Source organism: Ascaphus truei, chromosome 2 (genome assembly GCF_040206685.1).
Source record: "Ascaphus truei isolate aAscTru1 chromosome 2, aAscTru1.hap1, whole genome shotgun sequence".
Taxonomy (NCBI): domain Eukaryota; kingdom Metazoa; phylum Chordata; class Amphibia; order Anura; family Ascaphidae; genus Ascaphus; species Ascaphus truei.
This window is the reverse complement of record NC_134484.1, coordinates 428,987,948-429,015,792: the sequence shown is the minus strand read 5'-3', so window position 1 is coordinate 429,015,792 and position 27,845 is coordinate 428,987,948. Positions and strand designations below refer to the sequence as shown.

The 27,845-nt window shown below is 40.1% G+C and overlaps 1 protein-coding gene across 8 annotated transcripts in view; it reads left to right on the top strand.

Moving 5' to 3' along the window:
• The window catches only part of PARD3 (par-3 family cell polarity regulator), a 609,688-nt gene extending 592,013 nt beyond the window's left edge, over positions 1 to 17,675 (top strand). For all 8 annotated transcript variants that reach the window (XM_075587739.1, XM_075587740.1, XM_075587743.1 and 5 more), the window contains 2 exons: positions 6,036 to 6,163; positions 14,850 to 17,675. In XM_075587739.1, the coding sequence (XP_075443854.1) occupies positions 6,036 to 6,163; positions 14,850 to 15,243 (522 nt within the window). In that variant the 3' untranslated portion in view covers positions 15,244 to 17,675. The remainder of the gene's footprint in view (positions 1 to 6,035; positions 6,164 to 14,849) is intronic.
• Positions 17,676 to 27,845: the final 10,170 nt, after the last annotated feature.

Below are 27,845 nucleotides of genomic sequence, written 5' to 3'. Positions count from 1 at the left end.
TTTACACATGGCTACATTAGTATTCTGTGAAACACAAAAAGTTATAAGAGAGAGAGCATGACAGACATACAGACATTTGTGAACTATATGTATTTTTGGACTAAATACACAACAGAAAGCATGGATATCCATTCTTCCCTGTTGATTTCTGTTGTGTAATTAGTGTCTTATAGCCACTTTCTGGATTTTCAAATGTGATTTTGAAAAGTATTGCCTTAATAGGCTTAAAGCCGCATTTCATTCAAAATCTATGGCTTATATTTAAAAAAAAAAAAGAAAAGAAAATTAGCTGTAATCATACTTACTGCATTTTTTTTTCTTTTCAGTCTCTCTTGCATGTTTTATTATTTTGAATGTATTAAGCTTGCTATAACAACTATTTAGGAAGCCACAGCTCTTCCTCTTTTGAAATAAGCAGCCATATCGCATGCCCCGGGAAGCAGGATCTTCACCGATGGCTCATGGGAGAACCGAGCGATCGGCAGCTTAGATAAATGCATTGCCGTAAAGGAAGGAACTGCTGCGTGTATTAAAACAAAACAAAATCTGTCAATTGGGATTGCTTCTTTAAAGCAGCGGACCATGTTTTTGACATTTCGTTACTTTAAGAGAACTTTTCTTGACCTTTCCAACGCTGTTTTTTTATTTTAAAAACCTGATGCTCCCTTCAGCAGATATAGGCGTTTAAAAGAATTGTTTCCGGGAGGTTAAAATGAATCTCTCCACAGAGTTCAGCGCACTTTAAATGTTACTATGGCTAACTTCAATCAAATCAAGATTTGTTTTTTAACACTAAAAAAAACAAACAAAAATAAAACATGACATGCTTAGGGAGCAAGCTGCTAACATTGTACAGTACAAGTTAAGTTTATATAGGCTTCTGGGGGGGAGAGAGGGGAGGGAATTGCTGCATTCACACAACTGACCTTTATTAGCAGCAGGGACAGTGAGTTCACCAAAACATTTAAACTTGCAATACCCGTTGAGCAGATGTCAGATTTGCAATAGGGTGTTAGAAAATTGCGGCAGCACAAATTACATAATTAACATTCAGACTTCAGATAATACTTTTGTTGAGCAGATGTTGGCCTGCTGAAGGGATTACAAGCGCGGTGCATCGTGTTATTCCACAGCTACAATAAAAGGAGATTTTTTTTTTACTGTTACGTCTATTGAAGGGAAACCATTTCTGACATGCACTGCAAACCACCCACCAAAATAGTGCACAGACTTCTAAAATATGATGTGTGTGTAAAAAAGAAAAAAGGTGCGTAATAGCCTTGGACCTGTTCCCAGCAACTGGGGAAAATTATTCCGTGAAATGGATATATAACACAAGGGAGATCATTTTTTCCTGGTGAGGATATTTGACGTCTGTATGTAACTCGGAACAGTTAGAAACCTGCAACACGACTTGAGTAATTATTTCAAACACACACAGTGTATACATTAACTGTAGGTCATACTTAAGACAGTAGCCTACATAATGTTGTTGTCCCGCTAACCAGGAACTGTTATGTTGTAAATAGATTTTCTAATCCAATTCGTGCGTTGGTATAACTTGTGCTAACAGAATGAATGGGGAGAGAGGAAAAATAAACGCTGAAGTATCCAGTAAAACGCCTTCATATTAGGCCTTTGGACCTGGTTGTTTAAGTCAACCCCTTCTGTGGTATTCAGTTGCAATTGCTTTGCGAGTCCCTGCAGTGCTGAGGTGCTGGTAATGTATTGTAAAGTGTAAACATTTAAAAGGGTGCATACCCTCGTGATTTGTTACGAAATACACATACTGTAAGGTGCAGCCTTCAATAATAATGTTGCATGTGCTTCTCCTTTCCTTTCTGTGCTACACTGATCTGGAGAGACCGGCTTGTGAATCCCAAAGCTTGTGACTATCAAAATTGCTGCCATTGCTATTCCTAAAATGAAAATGAATGTAACCGCAGTAATTACATGTGTACGTGGTGATTTCTGTCTTGATCTGTGAAGAAAAAATATATATAATTTTGTCATTTCAAAATTGTTTCAATTTTTCGTGTTTCCCCAAAAAGCTTTTTGGAGGGATTTTACTTTGAAAAGGAACGGGACTATAAGATGTAATAGTGGATGTTGGTCTTTAACCTCATATGAATGTTCTGTATTTTGGGGGGTAATATCTCAGAATCTGTGGAAGCAGTTACTTGAACAGTAATTTATTTCTGCCTGGGCTGCAATACATTAGTTGAGTCATAATGCCCTTCAGAGAATTGCTTTTCAATTTGTGCTTGAATACTACACAGGGGGTACACAAAAGTCTCTTATATTTTAGCTGAATTAATACATCTGCTACCAATTGCTTTCTTTTAATAACAAAAAATGCTACATGTTCCCCTTAGCAACCTCAAAATATAAGATGGAAACATATTCAAGGACATCTCTTGAGCTATTGAATTACAGGGTTGTAATTTTTGATACACAATGGCTACAATTCAATTCCATGTACTGAGCATATATAATTATATATTTTCAATTAGCCTTGGTCCTGCTTTAGAAATACACGAGTGACATTGCAAGGACTGCTTGTACATTTACCAAGCTTTATATAACCTGTTTTTGTTGTTTTTTTTTTTTTAAGGTTCAATGCTTTAACTTGGTAAACAAGTAAGTTGCCCATTTCCAGACCTTGACATCCACAGTATACAGTAATCTGAAATACACATATAGTACAAGTGAGCTATACTGAATAAAGTGTGCAAGCAACTTCACTGTCAATTAAATGGCAGACGTGTGAGCATCACTGCCTGTGTTGCTTGGTATGTATGTATGTATGTATATCTTTATATAGCACTATTAATGTACATAGCGCTTCACCGCAGTAATACACGTGACATAATAATATAAATAACAAATAATACATATAACACATAATGGGAAGAAGCGCTTCAGACATAAAAGTAACATTTAGGAAAAGGAGTCCCTGCCCCGAAGAGCTCAGAATCGAATCAACTTTTTACAAATTTCAGCAAGTTTTGTGAGTGCTATAAATAGACCATACTAATGTATACTGTAGCATTGGTGGTATTTCACCTTCTACGGGTGCTTATAGGTACAGTCCTGACTCTCACATAGCCAGTCTTATTGTTCCTAGTGATAACACAACCTGTACCAGTTTCCAGACGTGGCAATAACCATGCTGGCACAGGATACTGCGATATATATTCTTGCACATTTGACCCCAAAATGTGTGTGTCTCGGTACATTTAAAAGCTTTACAGTGTAAGATGAGGTTTGTAAATGTCCGGCAAAGTAGTCGCAGCGCAGAAGATGTGATGCAGGAATCTGTGCAGCCCACCAAGGATTTTTTCTTGGTGTGAAGAGCACGTTAAGGTGGCAGGACAGCCTTGCTACACATAACTATACTGTACACTTCATCATATTTACATTACTTACAGTTATAACTCACACCACTGATTGGTGGTCTTGAGTCGCTTTTTTTTAATGTTAACCACACACGGGCCTGGGTTGCACTATTAACCCTTTTATCACATTGCTGTCCCCTAAGGCAGGGACTCTCAACTCCAGTGGTTAAGCCCCCCTCCTCCACTCCAATAGGTCAAGTTTTAAGGGTGGCTCAGTCGAAGGCTGAACCACTGATTGAACTATCTGTGCTGAAGCGGGGATAGTATTAAAACCTGACCTGTTGGGGGGGACTTGAGGACTGGAGTTAGGAACCCCCACCCTAAGGGGTTACGTTTTAATAGCTTTATTCATTTAACCTTTAGAATGAATGAAATATTGTGCGAGTACTGCCTTTGCTTTGTGCAGATTTTGAATATACTCTTTTATTTCAGCTTAAACACCTCAACACTTGTACAATATACGCAGCCATCTTTTTTCGACTTTAGGGCATTGTGGGGAAAGGTTCTTCCCAGACATTGGCGATAAACACTCCCTAAATCTTAGCCACGTTAACGCACGTTATCGCTGGTGTCCTCTGAAGAATGGAAACAAATCATTATTTTAGGTCAAATGATTTGCATTAGAATTTCTGAGAGAATCATGTGACACAATCAGCCTGTTTTTACCAAGCACCTGTAATTTGTTTTGAAGCTATCCCCCTGTTTTATGGAACGTCGGAGTAAATGGCTCCCCAATCACCACGATCGCAGGAGCTTTGTAGTTTAGAAAGCAGAGCAGTTACCATATGTTGCATATGTTGCAATGTTAGTTTGATGGCTAATTTTTTTTGTGTGTGTGGTAATTATACCCTATTCTGTGATGCAGTGTTTGTTCAGGTGCAGATATGCCCTTTGTTATTTTAAGAAAAGTCCATCAAATGTCCTTTAAAATGCCAGAATATTTTATCTCTTTGTGCATGTATATTTGCACTCTTTTAAAAAAAAAATTTTAAACTTCAAATATTTATTCATGTCCGCAAAACATATTTAGTTATGCAAACAAATATAATCTAGCACACTAAAGACAGAATAGTTGCACAACATTTCTGGAAGTGAATTTCTTGGTTGAAGATAACATTTTTGATACTTTATTGGTGTGATCTTTTTATGCCAGCCGTACAAAACATAAAAAGTGCTCGTCAAATGGCGGCAGATTAAACAGCAGAGATATTATCTTTTTCACTCGGGTAAATACATTATTTTCCTTGAAGTGAGCAGAGTTGTTCAGAGTTGCTCAAAGACTTGTTCAGGGGATCTGATCATTTCAGGGCTGGGGGTTCCTACAGCCGGTGTGATATTTAAAGCTGCCGTTCAAGCAATATCCTACATGAGTATTTTTTTAAAAATAAATCTGTTTTGTATTATAAGAAAATACGTGTAGCATTTTTATTTTTATTTTTTTGGGAGGGGGGGGGGGGGGAAACAATTTTGAAAGACATGTATTCTAATGGAACAAGCATTTTTGTTTCTATAACAACCATTTACAAAGTCACATCCCCTTTCTCTTCTGAGACAGACTCCTACTCATGAGCCCTGCCCTCTCTCTAGCAGTGCACCAATTGTATCTAGTGACTGCCTGGTCACATGATCTTCCACACAGAACTTTGCATCTTGGGTAGTCTTCTACAGCACTAACAGTGATTTAAAGAACCCCGGTGCCGAATCTTCAGCGATCGATGACAGGAGAACGGATCGATCTGCAGCTTAGCTAATCACTTGTCAGTGTGCAGATTGTAGTGATGCACATATTGAATGGAATTTTTTTTTTAAACAACCGCTTGAACTGCAGCTTTAAAGGGGCAGTTCCGCCTTATCGTTTTTTTCCACGTATAGGGAGCAAGGGGGTCTCCGGAGCTGAACTGTGTTTATTTTAGCTCCGGGGGGCCCCTTGCTTCCAAAGATACTTACTACAGAAGGGACCCCCAGTATTGTTCCCTCCAGGGAAAAATAAATCTAGGTTTAAATCTCCCACATCACACTGGCCAATAGGAAGCTGCAATGACATCCGTCACAGCTTCCAATTGGCCCGCGTGATGCCGGGGATTTAAACCTTCCTTGGTTTTTCGGGAAGCCAGGGGGTCCCCGGAGCCGAAATAAACGTGTTTCAGCGTTGAAAATCCCCTGCTTCCTATACATGGGAAAGAATGGGGCGGGGATCCTGCAGCCTGTCTGTGTAGAGTTGTTTGGATGGATTGCTGGTTTTATCACTACAGTGCTACAGGTATCTCAGGTCTTAGTACCAATGCTTTGCAGGCTTCTGTACTAATCAAAAAGTTACAGCTGTTGGAAATTCATGCCCTTCTAATTACAGTAAAAAATCAAAAAGCACTGAATTCAGTCTTTAAATGTAAATGTTTACAATCACGCATCGTTTTATGAGCCAATCTAAATAATGGAGTTGGAAACTGATCCTGCCAAAGTAGCCATGTTGTGGTTGTAAAACTGTTTGACATTTCTTGTCAAATATATTGTGAGAATGTCCTCGGCTAAGAAACAGCAAAGCCATTTCCTACGTGAAATACTGACTGATGACCTTGTACACTTCTTGTATTTTAATTGTGCTTGAAAATCTCCTTTTCACTGTTTCTTTTCCTGTAGCCAAATTCCGCAACATATAATCAGAGTGGACGACATTCCGTATCTGTTGAAGTTCAGATGCAGCGGCAAAGACAGGAAGAACGAGAGAGCTTCCAGCAAGCTCAGCGTCAGTATAGTTCATTACCCAGGTAACATGCTAGTACCTGTATTACTCTTGTATGAATGTCTTTATTTATATAGTGCCATTAATGTACATAGCGCTTCACAGTAGTAATACACGTGACAATCATATAAATAACAAATAATACAAATAACAGATCATGGTAATAAGTGCTTCAGACATAAAAGTAACATTTAGGAAAAGGAGTCCTTGCTCCGAAGAGCTTACAATCTAATTGGTAGGAGGAACATACAGATACAGTAAAAGGACATACTGGTAAGTGCGTCTGCAAGGGTCCAAGCTTTATGTATCGGGTGTATAGTGTTAGCCACGGAGCTACTCATATGCTTCGTTAAGCAGGTGTGTTTTAAGGTGGGTCTTAAAGGTGAATAGAGAGGGTACTAGTCGGGTATTGAGCGGAAGGGCATTCCAGAGGTGCGGGGCAGTCAGTGAGAAAGGTTTAAGGCGGGAGAGGGCTTTAGATATAAAAAGGGTAGAGGGAAGAGATCCTTGAGCAGAACGCAACAGTCGGGATGGTGCATAGCGAGAAATTAGGGCTGAGATGTAAGGAGGGGCAGAAGAGTGTAAAATCAGGTTTTAGATACGTTTTGAATGTGAGAGGAAAAAGTGAGAGAGGAGTCGCGTGTGACCCCTAGGCATCGTGCTTGCATTATTGGGTGTATAACTGAACTTCCAACAGTAATGTGGAAGAAGGTAGTGGGGCCAGGTTTGGGAGGAAGTATGAGGAGCTCTGTTTTTGACATGTTAAGTTTAAGTCGGCGGAGGGCCATCCAGGATGATATCGCAGAGACATTCAGAAACTTTGGTCTGTACAGCAGGTGTAAGGTATGGGGTCGAAAGTAAATTTGTGTGTCGTCAGCATAGAGGTGATATTGGAACCCAAGAAATGTGATTAGGTCACCTAGAGTGTGTACAGAGAAAACAGGAGAGGTCCCAGGACAGAGCCCTGGGGTACCTCCACGGAGAGGTCGATAGAGGAGGAGGTGTTCGCTGAAGAGACGCTGAAAGTACGATGGAAGAGGTAAGAGGAGATCCAGGATAGAGCTTTGTTACAAATGCCAAGAGTATGGAGAATGTGAAGAAGAGGGTGGTCTACAGTATCAAATGCTGCAGAGAGGTCGAGTAGTATGAGCAGTGTGTAATGACCTCTGTCTTTGGCAGCATGGAGGTCATCAGTTATTTTAGTGAGGGCTGTTTCAGTGGAGAGAGCAGTGTGGAAGCCAGATTGTAGATGGTCTAGGAGAGAACAGGTGTTGAGAAAATGGAGCAAGCGAAAGAATACAAGACGTTCAAGGAGTTTAGAGGCCAAAGGCAGGAGGGATAGTTCGAAAAGACAGGTAGGGTCAAGCTTGCTGTTTTTGAGTAATGGTATGACTTGCATGTTTGAAGGAGGAGGGAAAGGTACCAGAGTAGAGGGAGGAGTTAAAATGTGGGAGAGCATAGGGATAATAGTAGGAGCAAGAGGTTTTAGGAGATGGGAGTGGATGGGGTCAAGAGGACAAGTGGTAGATGGAGAAGAGGAGAGCAGCAGTGCCACATGCTCCTCTGCGACAGCGGAAAAAGAGTCAAGGAAGGCAGGAGGAGAGTTGGGAAGAGGATTAGAATGGGAGGAAGAAACAGAGGAGATGTCCTGACGTATGGATTTCACCTTTGTACTCTTTGTACTTGAATGTTCTAGACCTAACATGTCTCTATCGGATGCGGTTTGACACTATAAATCTATAACAGATTCAGCATGACAGACATGCCATCATCTTTGTTCTCATTTTCGGGCTTGTGGTAATAGCAGAAATGGCAAGCTGAATTTCTATTACTGGCGCTAGAATATGAAGTATTATTGTAATGTTCTATCCTGGCCACACAAGCTATACTGTATCACTCCATATAGCCAACATCAGTAGAGAGAGTCGATCTTGGGCAATCTGGCGCTCTATTGAACTTGATCTGCATCCTGAATGTCATAGCCACCATTGGTAGGGAACGGATAAAAAAAGAAAATAAAGGCGAGCTGTGCCCATGCTTACGTGCTGAGACCTTTTTAAACGTCTGTCGTAAATAACCATGTTCATTTTCAGCCTTTAAAAGCTTTGATCCAAAGTGTTTGTTTTCTTGTTTAAGGTTTTCACTGAAGGCTAAATGACCATAGGTGAAAAAGAAGCCAAGTAGTTACAGTTAGCATACAAATACTGTATTTAGCGGTTAAAATGCATGCTTCTGCATAGAAAGTGGGACTTAGCAAGTTTCACTCCAGACTAGAACTTTCTTCAATTAGAATTTTCAATTTCTCAAATCTAGCAAGAATAGCTTTCTTAAAACCCAAACGTCATTACTTTTTTTTCTACTGCTTGCAAGTCTTTGATCCTAAAGCTGCACAATTATGGCAAACTTTCTATATCAGCCACTCGGAATAAAAAAGTAAATGCATAGAAATGTGCTAACCTATAATATGCTCTAGCTACAGAAAAGCCAATTAACACATTCAGTCCTGGAGGTTCCTGACTAAGTTAAAGCAGCAGTTTGTGGTAGTTTAATCCAGGGGTGCTCAATTCCATTCCTCAAGCACCCCAACAGATTAGGCTTTCAGGATATCCCAGCTTCAGCACGGGTGGTTCTGTCAAATTCCTGACCTGTTGGCACAGGTGAAAACCTGACCTGAGGACAAGAGTTGAGCACCCGTGGTTTAATGTAAGCAGCAAAAAGACATTGCGTGCAAGGAATTCACAGTCATATATTTAAGCATATTATGGCGGCACAAAATGAGCCTTGGACATTTGAAGCCATGAAACCTTCTACTTTGATAAAAGTAAAGAGTGAGATTGAGTACAGTCTTTGTGTATGTACTCATGCCATTATCGGGTCCATATGCTGTAATGAAATTTTTTTTTTTGTACTGTATTTTCATAAGACTTTAGCCAGGTTGGTCAGTATAGTAATCTCATGTAAAAACAGATCTATGTCATGCATATTAATGTTACTCAACAGCTTGTTCAAAATATATAAACGGCCATAACGTGTCTTGATCGTGTTCTATGTCTTTAGTACATACCTTTTTATCAAAAAATAAATGCATACTTTAGTGAATTTGAATCCTGGTCTGAGTGTGCACTGATTACTCTGGAAATATATATACTTTTCCCTTGGCGCAGTAAATGTTTCATTAATGGAAAGTATAGGTGTCTTGAATGCATTCCAGTGCAATAATGGTCGTCTCACTGCCAAGGAAGTTGTTGTCTGCCATGTTTTTGTTACTGTGGCAGGTGAAAAGAAAGGTATATGCCTGGAAGTGAGAGGCCAGTCTATAAATAGGTTGTAACGCTCTGCTTACAGCTAGGTATGCAAATGTCACGTCTTATGTAGTTCATGGAGATTCCATACATGTAGTTCTCAATTCTGAATATTCTGCATATACCTTTCCATACTGGGTTACAATAACCTCTCTACATTTTCAAGTATGGTTTGAAAACCCACCACTTCAGTCAAGTATTTCAAAACCTAGTAAAACACTGTACAAGCCCTGACAACAGTCACTCACTCTTATTGCCTTCAATCACGCTCCAACGCCAATTTCCTCCACTATAAATGTATACTCTCCTAAAATACTTCCCTTTCCAAAAACCTACCTCTCCTCTCTCATACTAATTGTTCTCTAATGCTCAACACCCATTTGCCATATTTAACTCCCTACTCTGTCCAATCACACCTGCACCCCATTCCACCCTCACAACCGAAGACCTTGCTTAACAGATGAGATTAAGACTATTAGACAGGACATCTCTTCTCGTCAGGTTCCACACACCACCCTCCGCGCACACACACACCCTCCGCTCATTTTCCCCTGTTACCAAAGAGATCGCTGCACTTCTTTCATCCCTACAACCTGCCCCCTTGACCCTATTCCCTCAGATCTTCTCCACTCCCTCCCTTGCACACTAATTCCAACCCTAACTCGCCTTTTTACCCCATCACTCACCAATGCACATTCCCATCTTCTTTTTATCATATACTCATCATGCCCATTCCACAGAAACCCTCTCTTGACCCAGCCTCACTAACTGCTTCCTTTTTTTCCTCTTCTCCCTTTGGACTCCAAACTACATGAGCAGCTTGTATACAACCGCTTGACTCACTTTTTCCTCCAAATTCATGCTTGACTCTGCATTCTTGCATCCCCCATCTAAACTCCACTGAGACAACACTAACAAAAGAGGCAAATGACTTACTTACAGCTAAGTGTAAGTGTAATTTCTCCCTAATAATTCTCCAGGATCTCTCTCCTGCATTTTACACTGTTGATCACGCCCTTCTGCACACTCTCCACTCTATTGGCCTCCAAGACGCAGCTATCTCCTGGTTCAATTCCTACCTATCGAACCGCTCCGTCAATGTTTCCTACTCTGGTGTCTCACTTTCTCTGTTGGGGTCCCACAACTCTGTCCATGGCCCTCTGCTCTTCTCACTCTCTAGCTCTTCTCACTCTCTAGCTCTTCTCACTCTTTACCTCTTCTCTTTGTGTAAGTTCACCATCTTTTGCTTTTCAGTATCGGTTCTATACTGATGACACCCACATTTACCTCTCCTACCCATCCTCTTTCTCTAGTCCTGTGTCACCAACGGTCTTTCTGCAATCTCCTCCTAGATGTCCCACTTTTACCTGAAGCTTAACATGTCCAAAACAAAACTACTAATCTTTCCCACTTCCACTATCAACCTACACTCACACTCTCCCTCACTGTTATATCCTCTAGAATTCAATTCAAAACACTAGCTCTGTCTTACAAAGCTCTTAACGATGCTCCCCCCCTCCTTACATCTCAGCCTTCTTCTCCAAATACACCCCAAAACGCCGCCTCTATTCTGCCCACGACCACCACGTCTCCTCCTCCCTTGTTACCCCCTCTCACTCCCATCTACAAGACTTCTCCCCTGCTGCACCCTCTCTCTTGAATTCCCCATCACGTACCCAGCTTTCAGACATTTAAAAGCTTCCTGAATACTCACCTTTTTAATGAAGGTTATCTGGCATACCCCTAACATATCTCACACCCCCAACCCTATTGGGAACAGCTGTGCGCCTGGACCAAACTCCATGCCATCTGACACACCCCAACAACCCCGCCCCCATACCTTAATGGGAGTTGTTTGCACGTTGTCCTTATTTGGTATGTTATTCTGTTTGTCAATTATATCACTCTGTTTTCCATGTACCACGCTGTGGAATATGTTGACGCTTTATACATAGACGACGAGAACAATAATAATCGCCTCCTACTGCACATTTCTTAAAAAGCTACTTTTGTGGTGTTTTTATATATTTTTTATTTTTTGGAGATGTGTAAATACAAAATTAAACATATAAAAATAATACAATGGTCGCAGTTTCCTACATTTACAACCACAAATAGATTTTAACTAGAAATATTGCATATTGGTTGTGTATTCTTTTATACCGTACCAGGGTTTTTGTGGATTTGTGACCAGCATGTAAGGAAATTTTGGCATTACCAATAAAACATTTATTTTACAATTATTGCTTTAATTAAAAAGCGTCATGATTAATGACGGTGTACTGGCATTGTATACACTGTATGCTTTATGTTCTTTTTCAGACCTTATAACTTGTGCCTGATTAATTTATAACTTTTAAGCGAGACATTATCACATCTGTAGACAAAGAACACACAAAATGAAATGTGCTTTTTAATACAAATCTTTTAAAGCTGAGTTGCATATCAGAAGAGAATAGATTTTACTATTTATTAAATGCTGGAAACATTTAGTCTTTTGGTTGTTTCATATATAGCAATGAAAATGTATTGATATAGTACATGTAATGGCTGTTTCTTTGATCTTATTCCAATTAGCAATATTTTGATCAAAAGACACTGACTTTAATGAAAAAGCAGTAATGCCATGCGATTTACAAATGAAATTAAAGAAGGATGTCAATGGAAATGCAATAAAACCTGAGCTTTGTAATCGGACTTGGCTCCCTCTTTGTTATCAAAATGATCTTGCCCATTTCTCATTATATGCCTTGTTTTTAATACCCTGATTAACTAGGTTTGCTGAAGTATGCACACAGAAATGCTTTCTTGCAATAGAAATGTCATTTCCATATCTTATATGCCTTTCACAGATATTTAATGTGCTAGGACTATTTAATCTACTCATTTTGAATCTTTTCAGACTTCATCTCATTGGAAACCATCAATTACATCAATAATCTTTTTTGACTTTGACCTATTTTCAGCATTGTAATCTTTTGGCAGCATTTCAACCCAGCTATCAATATTGTAATTTAAAATGGCGGTACTAGGAGAAGCCATACCGCCATGTTGCATACATGGTATTTATAACCGGGTTTGAACTCTGTCTTGGTCTGCATGAAAACTCCACCTAACCCCATTACTATCTATAGCAACTTAGTGTTTCCATTTAACTGCTGGCAATTCCTAAGCAGCAATTGTTTCAAAGACGTGACCTTCATAGAATTAAAAGGTTCTTGGCACACGCTGTGCTTTTTATACCTCGAGGCGATAACTTCAATGAACTTCAATGACCCCCGAATCTACAGGAGCTTTCTAACAGCACAGCTTCCTACTGAACTGAAACCTAATGTACCTTGGCATAGAAGATACAAGCAGCCCAGACAGAACTTTTAAGATACCATTCTTAAAGAGAAGTTTAGGTGCATGGAAAAGTATACAGTATATGCCAGGCTTGTAAAAAAAAAAAAAGGTAGAAGTGGATCCAAGTAGAGAAACCCATCAGAGATGTCTAGAGACACCTAACCAGCCTAACATCCATATGGTAACTGTTGTGTACTGTAGAAACTGTCTCTTAAATGTAACTGTCTTGCATGAGGCCAAAATACTGACGGTTTTATGGCCACAGAATGGCCTCTGGACTTTTTCATGCTATTTTTAATTAGACATGTAGTAAAGGTAGATTTGCACATAACTTGATGTGTAATTTCTCACTTTTTTTTAATGCCAGTCTTACGATTTTAAAATGTAAATATAATTTTCAGATTAACTTGTCATTTTGAATTGTAATTGTTTTGTTACGGTAAAATATAAAATAATATCTTATACAGCGCTCAAAACAATATTCAGACCAAATAGGATGTTTCTGAGCTGCTATCAACACGTATAAATATACTGTGTATCCGTATATAGGGAAATGTAATGTGAACAAAAACACTGAAAAGCATTTCATTACATTATATTACATATACAGTATTTCATTTGCTAGATACAAGTTTACTAATACATACCTCCCTTTGCCTTGATCTGTTAAAGTTTAACAAAATGTATTTTTTAAACATGAGTCAAGTACAGGCAAACCCCGCATAAACGTACGCAATGGGACCGGAGCATGTATGTAAAGCGAAAATGTACTTAAAGTGAAGCACTACTTTTTTCCCACTTATCGATGCATGTACTGTACTGCAATCGTCATATACGTGCATAACTGATGTAAATAACGCATTTGTAACAGGCTCTATAGTCTCCCCGCTTGCGCACAGCTTCGGTACAGGTAGGGAGCCAGTATTGCTGTTCAGGACGTGCTGACAGGCGCATGCGTAAGCTGCCGTTAGCCTATTGAGCGATATGTCCTTACTCGCGAGTGTACTTAAAGTGAGTGCCCTTAAGCCGGGGTATGCCTGTACTGTACTTTATTGTACTGATTCCTTCTGGTGCCCATATTAGTTCTAAAGAGCATTACATTTCTTTTTCCGCTTCTAAAACTGTTTTTGAACCAGCTCTATATACAGATATAGCCAGATTAATTGTGTCCGGCACTGGGGCAGGTGCGGTAACACATCTGTCCCGATGCTAGAGGATTTACACTGTGGGGGCTCCCATTCGGAAGCATGGTCTGCCCACTGTGATGTCCTGGCTAGCACAGTTTCCGAAGCCCCGAGTTGCTGCTTTTTCACCCACAGCTGCGGAGACGATGAGACTGGCTACATGTGTATATGTCATTTTACTTGGGCTTTTTTAGATAGAAATACTTTTTTTTACTATGCAAGACAAATCAACTTCTAACTGAATTATTGTACTGTATTCCTCATCTCATATTGCCTTGTAAAATATGTTCTAGTTGATTCTTACCTATTCAATCTGTGAATGTGTGCTCTGTGACATGCAGATATATATGGATTAGTTTAAAAATAATTTTTCGACTAGATTAAACTCTAACTTCCCTCTCTTTCGCTGTGTGTGTGTGTGTGTGTGTGTGTGTGTGTGTGTGTGTGTGTGTGTGTGTGTGTGTGTGTGTGTGTGTGTGTGTGTGTGTGTGTGTGTGTGTGTGTGTGTGTGTGTGTGTGTGTGTGTGTATGCTAGGTGATAATGGTTGAAAAGCAGGGTGGCTGACCTGTCTAAGACATGTGAATGTGCTCACAAGTGATATTCTTTATTGGCTATATGCTAACGGTGGAGGTTTTTTGTTGCCTTTTTCACCCACCATAACTTAAAATGTATATACACGCACACGTTAAGTATGTCTCATCAAGGTTTATTTTTAATGTCAAAGAATGTTAAGCCACTTTTAGATTTTACTAAGCTATCACCATGTCACACTTTCCTTAAGAATGAAAGAAAAACAAAATTGCCCGCACACTATTAGTTGTTTAGAAAATGTTATTGAAGAATATGAAATAATACTCTTGTTTTGTTGGATATTTTTAGGCAAAGTAGAAAAAATGCCAGTTCAGTTTCTCAAGACTCCTGGGATCAGGCCTATCCTCCTGGAGAAGGCTTCCAGAGCGCAAAGGAGAACCCCAGATATTCCAGCTACCAAGGATCAAGAAATGGCTACATGGGAGGACACGGGTTCAATGCCAGAGTAATGATGGAAGCCCAAGAATTGCTTCGACAGGAGCAGAGAAGGAAAGAGCAGCAACTTAAAAAAAAGGGGTCCCCGGAAGGCTCTAATAATTATGACTCTTATAAGAAGAACTCGGATCCTAATTATGCCCAACCAAAAGGTCCTTTCAGACAGGATGTCCCACCATCCCCGTCTCAGGTAGCCAGGTTGAACAGATTACCACCACAAGAACAGGGAAGACCATTTTATTCCTGAGACACCGGAAAAATAAGGCAATAAAGAACATTTTCATGAAAGACTATGTATTCTTTTTGAACAGATGGTACTGTGGTGCATATCTTGTCTGTCTGTTTCAGTGCCTTTAGCAATATGGGCAAAGCAGCAGTGGACCTTATTATGCCTTTGTCCCCTTGGTCTGAAGTGTTACTTTCATGGAAGGATTTTTCCCAATAAGACAATCATCGTTAGTTAATTCTGTCCCGGAGAATCATGTTCAGCCCAGTTTGAGCAAATTTCAAGTGTCTGTAATGCTTTACTAAGTTGTATTTTGATTTGATTTGCTATGCATATTTTACCCACATAATATATCGTGGAAAAGAAATTAATTGGGATTTCTAAACAACTGGTTACATATTTTTTTTTTTATATATATATACATATGCTGTATGGTTGACCAAGTATTATTTCCACATTATCTAGCGGCCCATAATTGGTGTTTAATCATTTACAATTATTATTTTTTTTAATTTTTTTGTTAAAGCATTTATATATGGAGATAATGTGTGTTTATATTATCTTTTTTTTTTTTTTTTTTTTTTTTTTTTTTTTACTGAAAAGGGGGAAAGACCTGACATTTTCTAAGTTTTCTTATGGTTGCCTTTCATCTCAAAGAAATGTGTATAAAAATTACATTTTTGATGTGTCCGTAAATAAGAGGTGTTCTTTTAAAAATGGTAGGTAGGGTGAAAATCCTATATTTTTGGAGGGATTTTATTTTCTCTAGAATGTATTTTATGACCTGACAAATTTCTAAGAATTTTCCCAATATCCTGTTTATTACATTTTTTTTTGTTATTGTCAAGACAGATTGAGGGAAAGGTTTGAACAAGGACAAAGGGAAAATAGACTTCCATCATTGTACAAAGAGCTATAATGTATATCCAACGTGAAAAGGTTTTGTAAGAACATCATGCCTTGTGCTTCCATATGCTGCATCTTTTGTGTGGTAAGAAGCTGACAATGTGTGAGTGAAAGGTTAATTAAGGAAAACTGTTACACAGTGTTATGAATCATGCTAGAATATAGAACTAACTTTAAAGCAATAGATCATGTTTGGGGGAGGCGGAAATTCCCTATCCCACAATGACACTGAGCAAGCTGCTCATGATACTGAATCTAGTTGTAGGAACGTATTGCTCATCCTTTAGAAAATATGATGTACTGTAATGCTACCCAGACACAGATCTAGCAATATTGAGTTCATGCTATCACCTAACCCAGTGGTGCTCAACTCCAGTTCTCCCCCCCCCCCCCTCCCCAATAGGTCAGGTTTTCCGGATATCCCTGTTTAAGCACATGTGGCTCGATCAGACTGAGCCACCTCTGCTGAAGCTAGGATATGCTGAAAGTCTGACCTGTTGGGGGGTCTTGAGGACTGGAGTTGAGAACCCCTGACCTAACCCAAGGATTTTCAATCTGTGCTCCCTGCAGACCTTAGTTATGGTCTCCAAAAATCCTCTAACACCCCCAGCACTGATGTCCTTGACATTTCCAAAACTGCCACCGCTAGTGCTCAACAATCTCTCTAGATCCAGATTCAGTATGTTATATATATATATATATATATATATATATATATATATATATATATCCATGATCAGAGCTCAGTAAATTCAATGGTCCTCCAAGTGAATATTGAAACACAAGTGGTCCGCAATAAGGAAAAGTTTGAGAGCCCCACCTCTAACCCACTTTCTAATCATTTTCTTATACTGTAGCTCTTGGTATTTGGATGGTGTTAGGTGGCAATGAAGATGGGCATTAGTCATCGGCAAATATAATTGCTAACTCAGTAGAAAGAAACAACGTACAGGTATGTACAGTATAGTCTTGCTCATTCTTGCTTCATATTGCAGCACCTTGATTTTTAGGTCGGTGGCCCAAACGTGATCTGATGCTATAAAAAGAAAATTGCAGAGGCAATTAAGGGTTTAAGTTAATCTTGGTGGGAATCTGTTACAGCAGCTGGTGTTGTGTATCAGGTTCTGTAATGCATAGGATGCAAGCTGTAGCTCTGTATAATAAAGTGCCTACGATTCCTCTTATGGAAATGAAAACTTGAGATCGAAGCTCAACATATCATGTAAAAGACGAGAAAAAAAACGCAACAAAATAAAAATCATGTATTGTGTGATAAAAAAAAAATCCTGTTTTGTTTACTGGCACATTTTATTTTTCACATGAATTTGTTTTAAGAAATATGTGAAACTGTTGAGCACATGTATTTGTGTCTTTTAAAGATGTCTTTTGTTATTAATGTACTACAGTGTTTAAAATGAATACTAATGTAAGCACAGTGACATGGGATGACAATAGCTCTTTTTTACAGAATAAAAAATAAAAATAAAAAAAAGAGCGGTTCCGCCTTATACTTGTATATAAATGATTAGAATAAAAAGTAGTTCTCACCTGGGTCTCCGCGTCATTTGCTGTATTCCTCTCGAATTCGGGGCACATTATTTCATAGGTCTTTGCAACTCCGGTCTTTCCCGAGTAGAAGGCTAATCGAACATATGTGATGAAAGCATAAAAGCCTGATACATACAAATAGCATTGTGATCCGTCGATCATTTATTCAGAGGTTTGCAATTTTAATGGTATGAATGGAGCTGTTCAAAAATAATATCTCCTATGTTGCACTGATCATAAACATGGCTCTGTGCATAGAATTTTGCAGGGACAATGGGAATTTATTTAAATGTGATACTATGTTAGTATAATTTTATTGCTCTAGCAGCACCGTTTACTCTGCGTTTTACAAAATGACAATGCAAGGCAAAGTACAAACAATGGCGATAGGCACAACGGGTAAATTACAACCTAAGGCAATGGGAGACCCTGTTCCAAAAAGCTTACAATCTGGGTGGTATGTTGGTAGGTTTACAGACACAGTAGGAGTAAAAGTGCATAATTAAAGTGTAGTCAGGGAGGTCAAGTGCATCTGGAGTTTTTTGTAGAGGCGTAGATAATATAGTGAGATTCTTCTTTTAAGAGGTGAATTTTCAGCTGGGCTTTGAATGCGGAAAGTGGAGGTGCTTGACGAATATTGAGTGGAAGAGCGTTCCATAGGTATGGAGAAATTAGTGAGAGGTTTAAGACGGGAGAGAAAGCAAAGAGAAGTGCGCTACTCGAAAAATTCAATAAATAAGTATGATAAATATCCAATACACCACACCAGTCCAGTGAAAAGGATTGATGTTACCATACAGGACTTCTGTGAACAGTATCAGAACGTGATTGTAGGGTGTCTGCAGCTGTTGGTATTGGGGTGACTCAGCACCCCTACACTAAATCAAATAAAAACAAAAAAAAGCGCACAACGCACATAGTGAAGTACGTAAAAAATGAATATATTATAAAAAGGGTTAATAATCTGCCTACATCAAATATATCATAACAAGCATTCCATGTACTATGACATGGGTTGCCAAGGTACAGGATCAAGCGGGGAATAGCTTTGGCTCCAAACCCTCAGATGGTCTCGTCAGTGGTTCCTGGAACGTGTAGTCTTCCTTTAGGTAGGTAAATTCTCCCACGGTAATACTAAGGATAAGTCCCTTTTTGATGATTCCGGTCAGTGGTTCTTGGATCAATGTGGTGTTCCTTCAGGTAGGAGGCCTCTCACACGGTGGCACTAATCATCATCCTAATTATGTCCATCTCACCGGGCACTCTGTTTAAGGTCTTAACAGTTCATAGTGCAAGGGATTGGGTTAAATAATCGTCGGAGTCCCCTATTAGAGTGTAAACCCAGCCGGTATAGAGCAGCAATGCCGCCCGAGTTAGTACGTATACACCGCACGCCGGCAGTGGGTCAGCGTTCACACCGCCACTACGGAAAGAAGTGGCAGCCAAAAACAGGGGAACACTGAATCCGTCAGCACAGCAGGGGATATTGCAACTTCGGACATACACCGGCAGAGTAAGGACTCAATCTTCACTTGATTTTACATTCTTCACTCTGTTTTTATTGTTTTTACTTAAGACGGGAGAGGACTGTAGAGGTAAAAGGTGCAAAGATTTGATCATCTTGAGTTGAGCGTAGGGGGCTAGTAGGGGTGTAACAAGATCAGACATGAGATATATACAGTATGGAGACGCAGGGGAGTAGAGTTTTAAAAGAAAAGAGAAGCATTTTGTAGTTTATACAGAGATCAATAGGGAAACCAGCAGAGAGAAATCAGTAGGTCAGAAGCAGATACAAGTCTAGCAGAGCAGGAGATGATTCGAGCTGCAGCATTTTGAATGGGCTGTAAAGGAGAGAAGTGTGAGGCATGGAGGCCAGATCAAAGGATGTTACAGTAATCAATATGGGAGCCGATCAAGCACTACCACACAGAAACTTCCATTGACTTGAGATGGGATTTTGCATGTGGTAGTGCTAGATCAGCACTAATTCACTTTAATGAATAACCCCTAATGAGTATTATCCACTTTTGTTAACCTAGTCACAGGGATCCAAACTAGATTCAACTAATTCAAATGCAGTGACCTTACCGCTGAGCTACTTCTTTGACCTACAAATAATACGCGTAAAATGACCTCAAAGTACAATATGTGTATATATAAGAACTGAGATACAGGAGAGGTGTGTGCTATCTTCAGTAGGGTGGAGTACATATTATTTTTTGTTCAATGATGCTTATCCTTAAAAGCCAAATGAAATTCAGGTACTTTCCTATTTTTCCAAATGGCAAAATAAAAAATAGCATAAAAAATGTCTCATCCTCACTCATAATTGGCTCTGCCTCACTACTGAGAACATTGAAATCAAATTGAAATGAAAGCTTCATCTGATTCTTTTTGCCATGCTATTCTGCTGATTCGAGAAGGGTGTAAAGGAAGTTTAGGAGGGGTTTGAAAATGTAACACCTCTCCGCTTTCTCTTAAATGGATCAGTCATCCTGTTAGAAGTTCTATTTTAAAGGTAAGAAATCTCACTGTTAACGTAAGTGAATTAATAGGTTAAAACCTGTGTCACACTCGTAATAACTTTGCAAATGCATCAAAATGTAGTCAGGAGCTATTCAAAATTAAATGAAAGGAGAAGATTTTTTTTTATTCCACTGGAGGCAGCAACCAATGTCACTGGAATGCCGGAAGTATCAGAAAAGCTGAACTTCACTAAAATATCTTGCAAAGCCTTTATTTTTCTGCTTCTCCTGTAATAGCACAAGCCTTTTTTTCTTTCTCACTGCTTCCCTATAAAGAGGTAAGAGAATAGGATGATGCTGTTCCACATACAACAAAAGCCAGAAACATTAGCACTGAAATCTATACACTCCAGCGCCTGATCTCTCCTCCAGATTTGTGTATTACATAACAATCAGGCGTCTGCTTCTTACGTTCAGTCTTTAAAAAGCAAAGAAAACGTTTTGGGGGTGAACAAAAGAATGCAACATTTTTATTAAATCTACTCTTTGTTCCTCTTAAATCACAATATACACATGAAATAATTTAACCGAAGGCCATTATTTACTATGAGAGAGAGTCTGCCATTTCTAACCTTTAAACCCTAGGGTGTCCTTTTATATCCATTGGACGTCACATGAGCTGGCATGCTAGTGGCCATTGTTATGTACTGTACAATGGGCATCATCACTATTCTGCCTATTTCTCTGGTAGCTATGAATGTGACCAGGCGTACAGTATGATCACTTGAAGGTCCTTTGCACTCTTGTGCTGTGGATTTTCTGGAACTGAAAGCCTTATACAAATTACAAGCGGGTATCTTTGGAGTATTGCAGCATGAAAAAGAAAGTTACAAAAAACACAAACGTCTTTTGAAAGCATTCTGAATCCTAGATTTATCACACTGTAGCTTCTTCTACATTCTAATGGACCAACAAAGCAGTCCTCTTCACATGTCCTCAAATATGCTTATAGGCATGATGGAGAACCCAGTGTTTAATAGATTTGCAAACCTGGTATTGTGATGATGAAAAATGAGTGAAGAGTTATTAATCACATTTTCAAAGTATTTTCTATTTGTTATAACTTAATGATGTCATTCCATACTAGTCAACTGACATCAATGTTGTTAACCATATAGGCTTTGACTACTGTATATGTTGTACGCCATCTTTTCTGGAAAAACGAAGTAGCTCAAGGGAATGAGTGGCAAGATTATCCAGTAATGGGTTATCCGATACCCTTCCACTGCACTGTTAATGGATTTGACGGCCGTCTGGATGGAGAAAGAAAGTCAGACCTATGACAGGCCTTGCACTTTTTGGGGTTCTACCAATTTTACAGGGACATTTATTTCATTTATTCTTATAGTGTTGACAATGCTATAAAAGCATATTGGATATAATACAAGGGCAAATGCTGCAGACATAAGTGTAACAATATGAGTGACGATTAAAGGTACAATAAGGCACAAAACAATATTCAAGATGAATCTTTTTGTATTTGAGGAGCCTGCATTCTAAGGTTTTGTTTTTAATGTGAAGTGCTGTAAGCATACTTGGTGTTGGCGCTGATCTATGGGTGCCAACACACCCATGCTACTGGGGTGACATAGTACAGTAGATGAAGTTGGAAAAAATGCATGTCCATAGAGTTCAACCTATGTTAAATTTAATGTATACCCAAAAAAAAGCGTGAAGGTTGGCGCTCCCACCAATTTCAAGTGAATTAGTGAAGACAAGTGTACAGAAAATCTTATTTATTCATGCCTTCAAATAGTGCAAAAAATATAATAGTGGGAATTCCCACTGTGAATATCTACTGTGAATATCCCCACTGGGAATTCCCACTGTGAATATATATATATATATATATATATATATATATACGGTGGTTGACAAATCATCAAAAAATCTACTCGCCACCTAGTACCAAACGTGTGCTGCTTGGGCCAATATTTACTCGCCCGGGGGTTAAATCCACTCGCCCGGGGCGAGCAAATGTATAGGTTTGTCGAACACTGTATATATATATATATACACATATATATATATATATATAATCAAAAAATAAATAGATGATACCGTTCTGTGGCTAACGAAATGCTTTTATTTGTGCGAGCTTTCAAGATACACTGATCTCTTGTTCCGGCGATGTTACAACAACAGTGTAGCTCGCACAAATAAAAGCATTTCGTTAGCCACAGAACGGTATCATCTATTTATTTTTTGATTATTGAAGCTCGGCTAACACGGTACTGATACCTCTACATGTGTATATATATATATATATATATATATATATATATATATATATATATATATATATATATACAGTGTTCGACAAACCTATACATTTGCTCGCCCCGGGCGAGTGGATTTAACCCCCGGGCGAGTAAATATTGGCCAAGGTTAAGGTGCATAGTCAGAAAACCCACCCACAGACAGCTTTTTTTTTTTATTATTAATGATTCACTTAATTACAACCAGTAATAAACAGAAAATATCACTATACATTCCTTACATTGCCAAAAAAAACCACAATACCTAAGCATGAATTACTTACCAAGTCCTACACTAAGCTTTTCATACATTCTCCAAAACATATATTAACTTTTCAAAAGGGGGGGGGAAAAAAACATAACTTTACGAAAAAATCCTATAACCAAAACATCATACAAAGATAAGAACCATATACTTCAAGATTCTTTCATTTAAAAACAAAAACCCTTTCTCTAGTCTCAAGTGATGCGATCAATTGTTTTATTTTTTTTAAATTTTTCCTTCACACGTTCCAAACCTCTCTATCTGGACTCCAGACCTCACACTTTTTCCATACCCGTCCCTTGCCTCTTTCACGTCCCAATATCTCCGCCCAAATCCCCTCGCAAGTCGATTGTGCAAAACCTCATCTACCTTTGTAAGCTCTAACTCATCCTTTCCCTAGGTGCTCCTCCCCTTACTATCTCCCGCAGAATTTTCCTCTTTTGCCTGTACAATCCCTTTTTTGCCTGCCTTTTCTTCACTTTCGTTCCCCCTTACTCCACTTTCACTTCTCGGTATTTTAGTTCCCTCCACGCTTATCTGACTTTTTTGTGAGGACAAGCTGCCATTCTCACTTTTTCCCTTTTCCCTCCTTTCTACTGTTTTAGCTTTAGTTCCCTCCACGCTTATCTGTTTTTTTGGGGGGGACGAGCTATTGCTCTCGCTACTCTCCTTCTCCCTTACCTCTCCCCTAGCCTCTTTTATTTTAACCCACTGCACATGCTCCTTTTTTAGTTCTTCATATTGCTCTTTTGTCAGCTGTTTTCTTTGGTACATCATTTCTTCTAATCTTTCTATTATCTGTTCCTCACTACTCCCCCTATGCTGCATCCGAAAAATACCAACCCAAAATAGAACATCTCCCACTGCGTCCTCAAAATGTTCCATTTTCTCTTTTAAGGTTACTTTCCCTGATACTTTTCCAACTTTACCCTCTACCCCTTCCTCTCTAGGCTCCACTTTACTCTGGCGATCCTTATCTTCCTTTGTTTCTATCCCTTGCAGATTTTTACGCTTTTGAGCTTTTTTCCCTCTTATTTCCATTTCCTCCTCCAAGACATCTTGGGGACCTTCCCTCACTCTTTGTGCATCTTGAAACTCCATTCTTTCCGCCCAGCTAGGTTCCACCACACTCAATGACCGTATTTCCCCCTCCCCTGCATCTTTCTGATGGACTGCTCCCGTCTCCTCCCCTCCCCCCACCTCCGGTTTCTGGGCCAAGGAGTCCAGGAAGAGATCTTCCTCTTTTTTCTCCAAAATATCGCTTGTAGAACCCGCCAAAGTTTCTTCAATTTCTTCTCCTGAAGTTTCTCCTTGTAGAAACTCAGGGGTTTCCTCCACTTCTGAGATCCCCCCTCCTGTAAGTCCATCCTTCCCTCTTCCGTCTGTCCCTTCCCAAAGATCAGTCTAACAAACTCTGCGGTATCTCCCGGCTCACTACCCCTTGCCGCTTGGACGTAAGATTTTCATTTTGTTCACTGCCGTGCAAAATGTCCACGTTCCCCACACAAGTCGCACTTTTTTGGGACTCGACAAGCCATTGCTGTGTGTCTTCTCTGCAATTGCGGCATACAGTCCCAACTTTGTCACACTCCTCCATGGTATGTCCATATTTGTGACAATTCCTGCAATAAACAGGCTGGCCAGGGTAGTTTAAGAAACTCCTTTCCCCACCAATGGCAAAACTTGCAGGTGGTTGCATTACTCCTCCTCCTCGTTCTTGGTCAGGCTTAATACACACCCAAAAGCGCCGTTTTCTGTTAAAAAAAGCCATAAGCGTTTCTTAACATTTCTCCTCCCCTTACCAGAGAACAATATCTCCTCAGGAAACACACTATGTCTTCCTTCTGTACAAAAGGGTTATACATATGTACAATAAGCAGCTTGTCCTCCAGCATAAAGCTCGGGGCCACGCTGATTCCCAACAGCCTTGGATCATCTTTCCTCTCACGGCACCTTTCATAGATGTTCCAGCAATCCGCATCTGTATTCAGGGTCAGGTCATAAATGCCCTGCCTCGGGAAGTCTTGGAGGCAGTACACCTTCGTCTCGTCCAGCTCCAGCATCTCTCCAAGGACTTTCTCCACCACATGTTGCAGTCTCACGCGGTCTCTCTCGGTTTCCTCGACCAGGAACCGGACTGTATTCCTCATCCCACCGAAAGCCATCGTCCACCTTGAATAAGCTCAGGTGCGGCACCCTAATTGCAGCAGGTGGGTTAAGCCCTTTCGGGCGATCCCACCAGGCAAAGGCGCCGGCCCCTCACTTCCACATCTGCTCGCTCAGAACCGCTCGCTCAGGATCACTCCTCTCAGCTCGAGATGGCGTGTCCCCCTAAAAGCAGCAGGAGTCTTTAGTCCCCGATGGGACGATGACTCAAGGCCAAGGGGACACAGTCTCAGCTACACAGCTTTTTTTTTTTTTTGTAGCCCGGGTGGTGAAAAAGTGATTCCACCTCAAAAACCGTGCTCGTGGTCAAGTGAGACCAGGTGCGCTCCACATGTGACAAAGTCTTCTCCGGGGAGTAGGCCAGTCCGTACCAAGAGACAGTCTTCAGCCGAAGCCAGAAAGAGTCCTGCTGTTACATTGACGTCGTCATCCGAGGAATCCGACGTCCATCCTGTTCCCTCCCCGTGCAGTAGGCGCAGCAGGAGGGTCCAAGTCTTTAGGGTGTTCGGCTGACGCCTACTAACCCACCGTGATCTTCTCCCGAAGGATTGGCAGTCACTAGCCAGCACTACAGTCTTTACTCTCCGAAGAAAGGGGTGACGTTAACCCAACACCGAACAAAACAAATTCATGGTGCGAGTGCTCCGGTGCTCTGTGCAATGCAGTGCAGGAGGTGCTCAAACATACAACACAAAAAGGGTGTGCACGAGTGCACGCCTGGCCCTTTGCAAGGCCAGGCGGTGACAAAAATAATTGGCTTGTCCCCTCAGCGGAAGGCAATAAGGGGGGCCAAGTGCGGGAAAAATAGGGGACGGTGCAAAAATTATCTGTGCGGATCAAGTTGTTTCGACCTTAATGGGTCTCATCAGTGTGGGGTTGATTAACTGGCTATGAAAAGAAGCTAAAGGATGGGGGTTACCATACTGAGTTAAGTTATGGTGAGTAAAAAAAGTGACAAAAACCCTCCAGAGCAAAGCAAATATGCAAATGTAAATACAACTGTATGCTCATCTGCATGTCTTAGGCAGGTCTGCAACCCCGCCTTTCACCATTATCACCCAGCATACAGTGCTTCCACTGCAGCAAGGGATATATATATATATATATATATATATACACCACATGTTAGTTAAGTTTACCCACCATAACTTAACTAATGTGTTGGATATCTATCCAAGCTTCAAATTGCAAAGCCAGTATAACCAGCCTCACACTGATGAGCCAAGATCTCTTCCAGATTAGTTATACACATTGGCTAAATGTTATTGTACTATTTTGTATTTCTTTTTCTTTCCACTTCGATGCTTTCTCATGCTCCCCTTGGCCCTGGAGAGAAAACATGTTAAATTTAGACAACATACACATCCTATATTTGTATTTACAGTATATTGATCCACAGGAAGGCAAATAAAAAACCCCAGTGAAACATTATCCAATAACATCTCATAAGGGGAAAAATAAATTCCTTCCTGACTTGAGTAACGGCAATCAGATTGCTCCATGGATCAACATCCTTCCCATGTTTACTTATTTGGTATATCGCTGTATTCCTTTCCTTTGTAAAAAGATGTCAAACCTTTTTTTGAACATATCTATTGTATCTGCCATCACAGTCTCCATGGGTATTGCATGCCACATGTTTGCTGCCCTTACTGTAAAGAACCCTTTCCTTTGTTGGTGATAATCTCCTTTCCTCCAATATTAAGGGATGACCCCGTGTTAGTAAAAATGGCAATGCATTCAAATCAAATATATACACGAAAGAATATCAAATTGACACTCAATTGGAATAGCAGTTTCGTGATGTAACTATTGAGTGTCCATGTGTACCACAATACGTAAGGAGGACCAACAGACCTATTAAAAGAAGTTTAGCTGAACATATTTAGAATATCAAGAGAGAAATTCAAACAGCTATTCAGGTAGCTTCGATAAGTGACTTAGGCCAGGGCCATGGTCAAAAACGCCGCGCTGAGCAGATGCACTTACCCCCTGCATCTGTAATCAGTGCGGCTTTAGGAGCCGCTTCCGCATGCGTGTGGTAATGCAGAAAACAGGCAAGTTTAAATTTTGCCGCGGAGGTCCAAAAGCCAATGGCAGTCCGTGACGTCGACGCCGTGACGTGGCACACCAGCCCCGCCTCCCTCACGGCTTTACAAGCGCGCACGCTGACGCTCATGCAGGGACACAAAAAAGCTCCTGCTTCAGCAGGAGAGCATGAGCGTCAGCGCTGCTCAGCGCTCTTCCCTTCACCATGTCCGAGGCCTTACAGTAATGCTTGTTGAGTGCACTTTACAAGCGATTTTGCATGTATAGCTAATCGGAAAGCTATAATAACATGTCAAAATCACTTGTAAATGGCTTTTTAACACGCGTTGTCAGTCTTCCTCTGACATGTCGTGCAGTAGCTCCAAAAATGCCCAAAAGTCGCATTTTTTTTGCCAGTAACTGCTATTCAGGCAGCTCCGAGATGCAAATCGCGGGATAAGCACGCATTGTTTCCACCTAAAGGGTGCGAGATCGGGTTTGCGCTTTGAATCTGACAGAGTATAATTTATTTTTACTACATAGGATTGAAGCCGGGGGTCTCCAGAGCTGACCCACATTAATATCGGATCTGGAGACTCCCCGCTTCCATCCTATGCCATTAAAATAAAAATAAAAACAAGTGTTATACAAATTTCATACCGCATGGTAGGAACATGCAAACACATTCAATGTTGCAGTGATATTATCGAAGCTACCTTAATAGGCCCCATAGTGTTTCCAATCATTTCAGATTGGTACATAAACAGAACCCTAAGGGGTTAAAATGTTTAGGAATAGTGTGGCGGGGAAGCAATAGAATCACACAGATATCAAGAGGAGAAACTTATTGAATCTTATCAGCAAAAAACACTCTCTCCTTGGGATTTAAATATAGACTTTAACCTCAGCTGCCTTTTTACATAACTA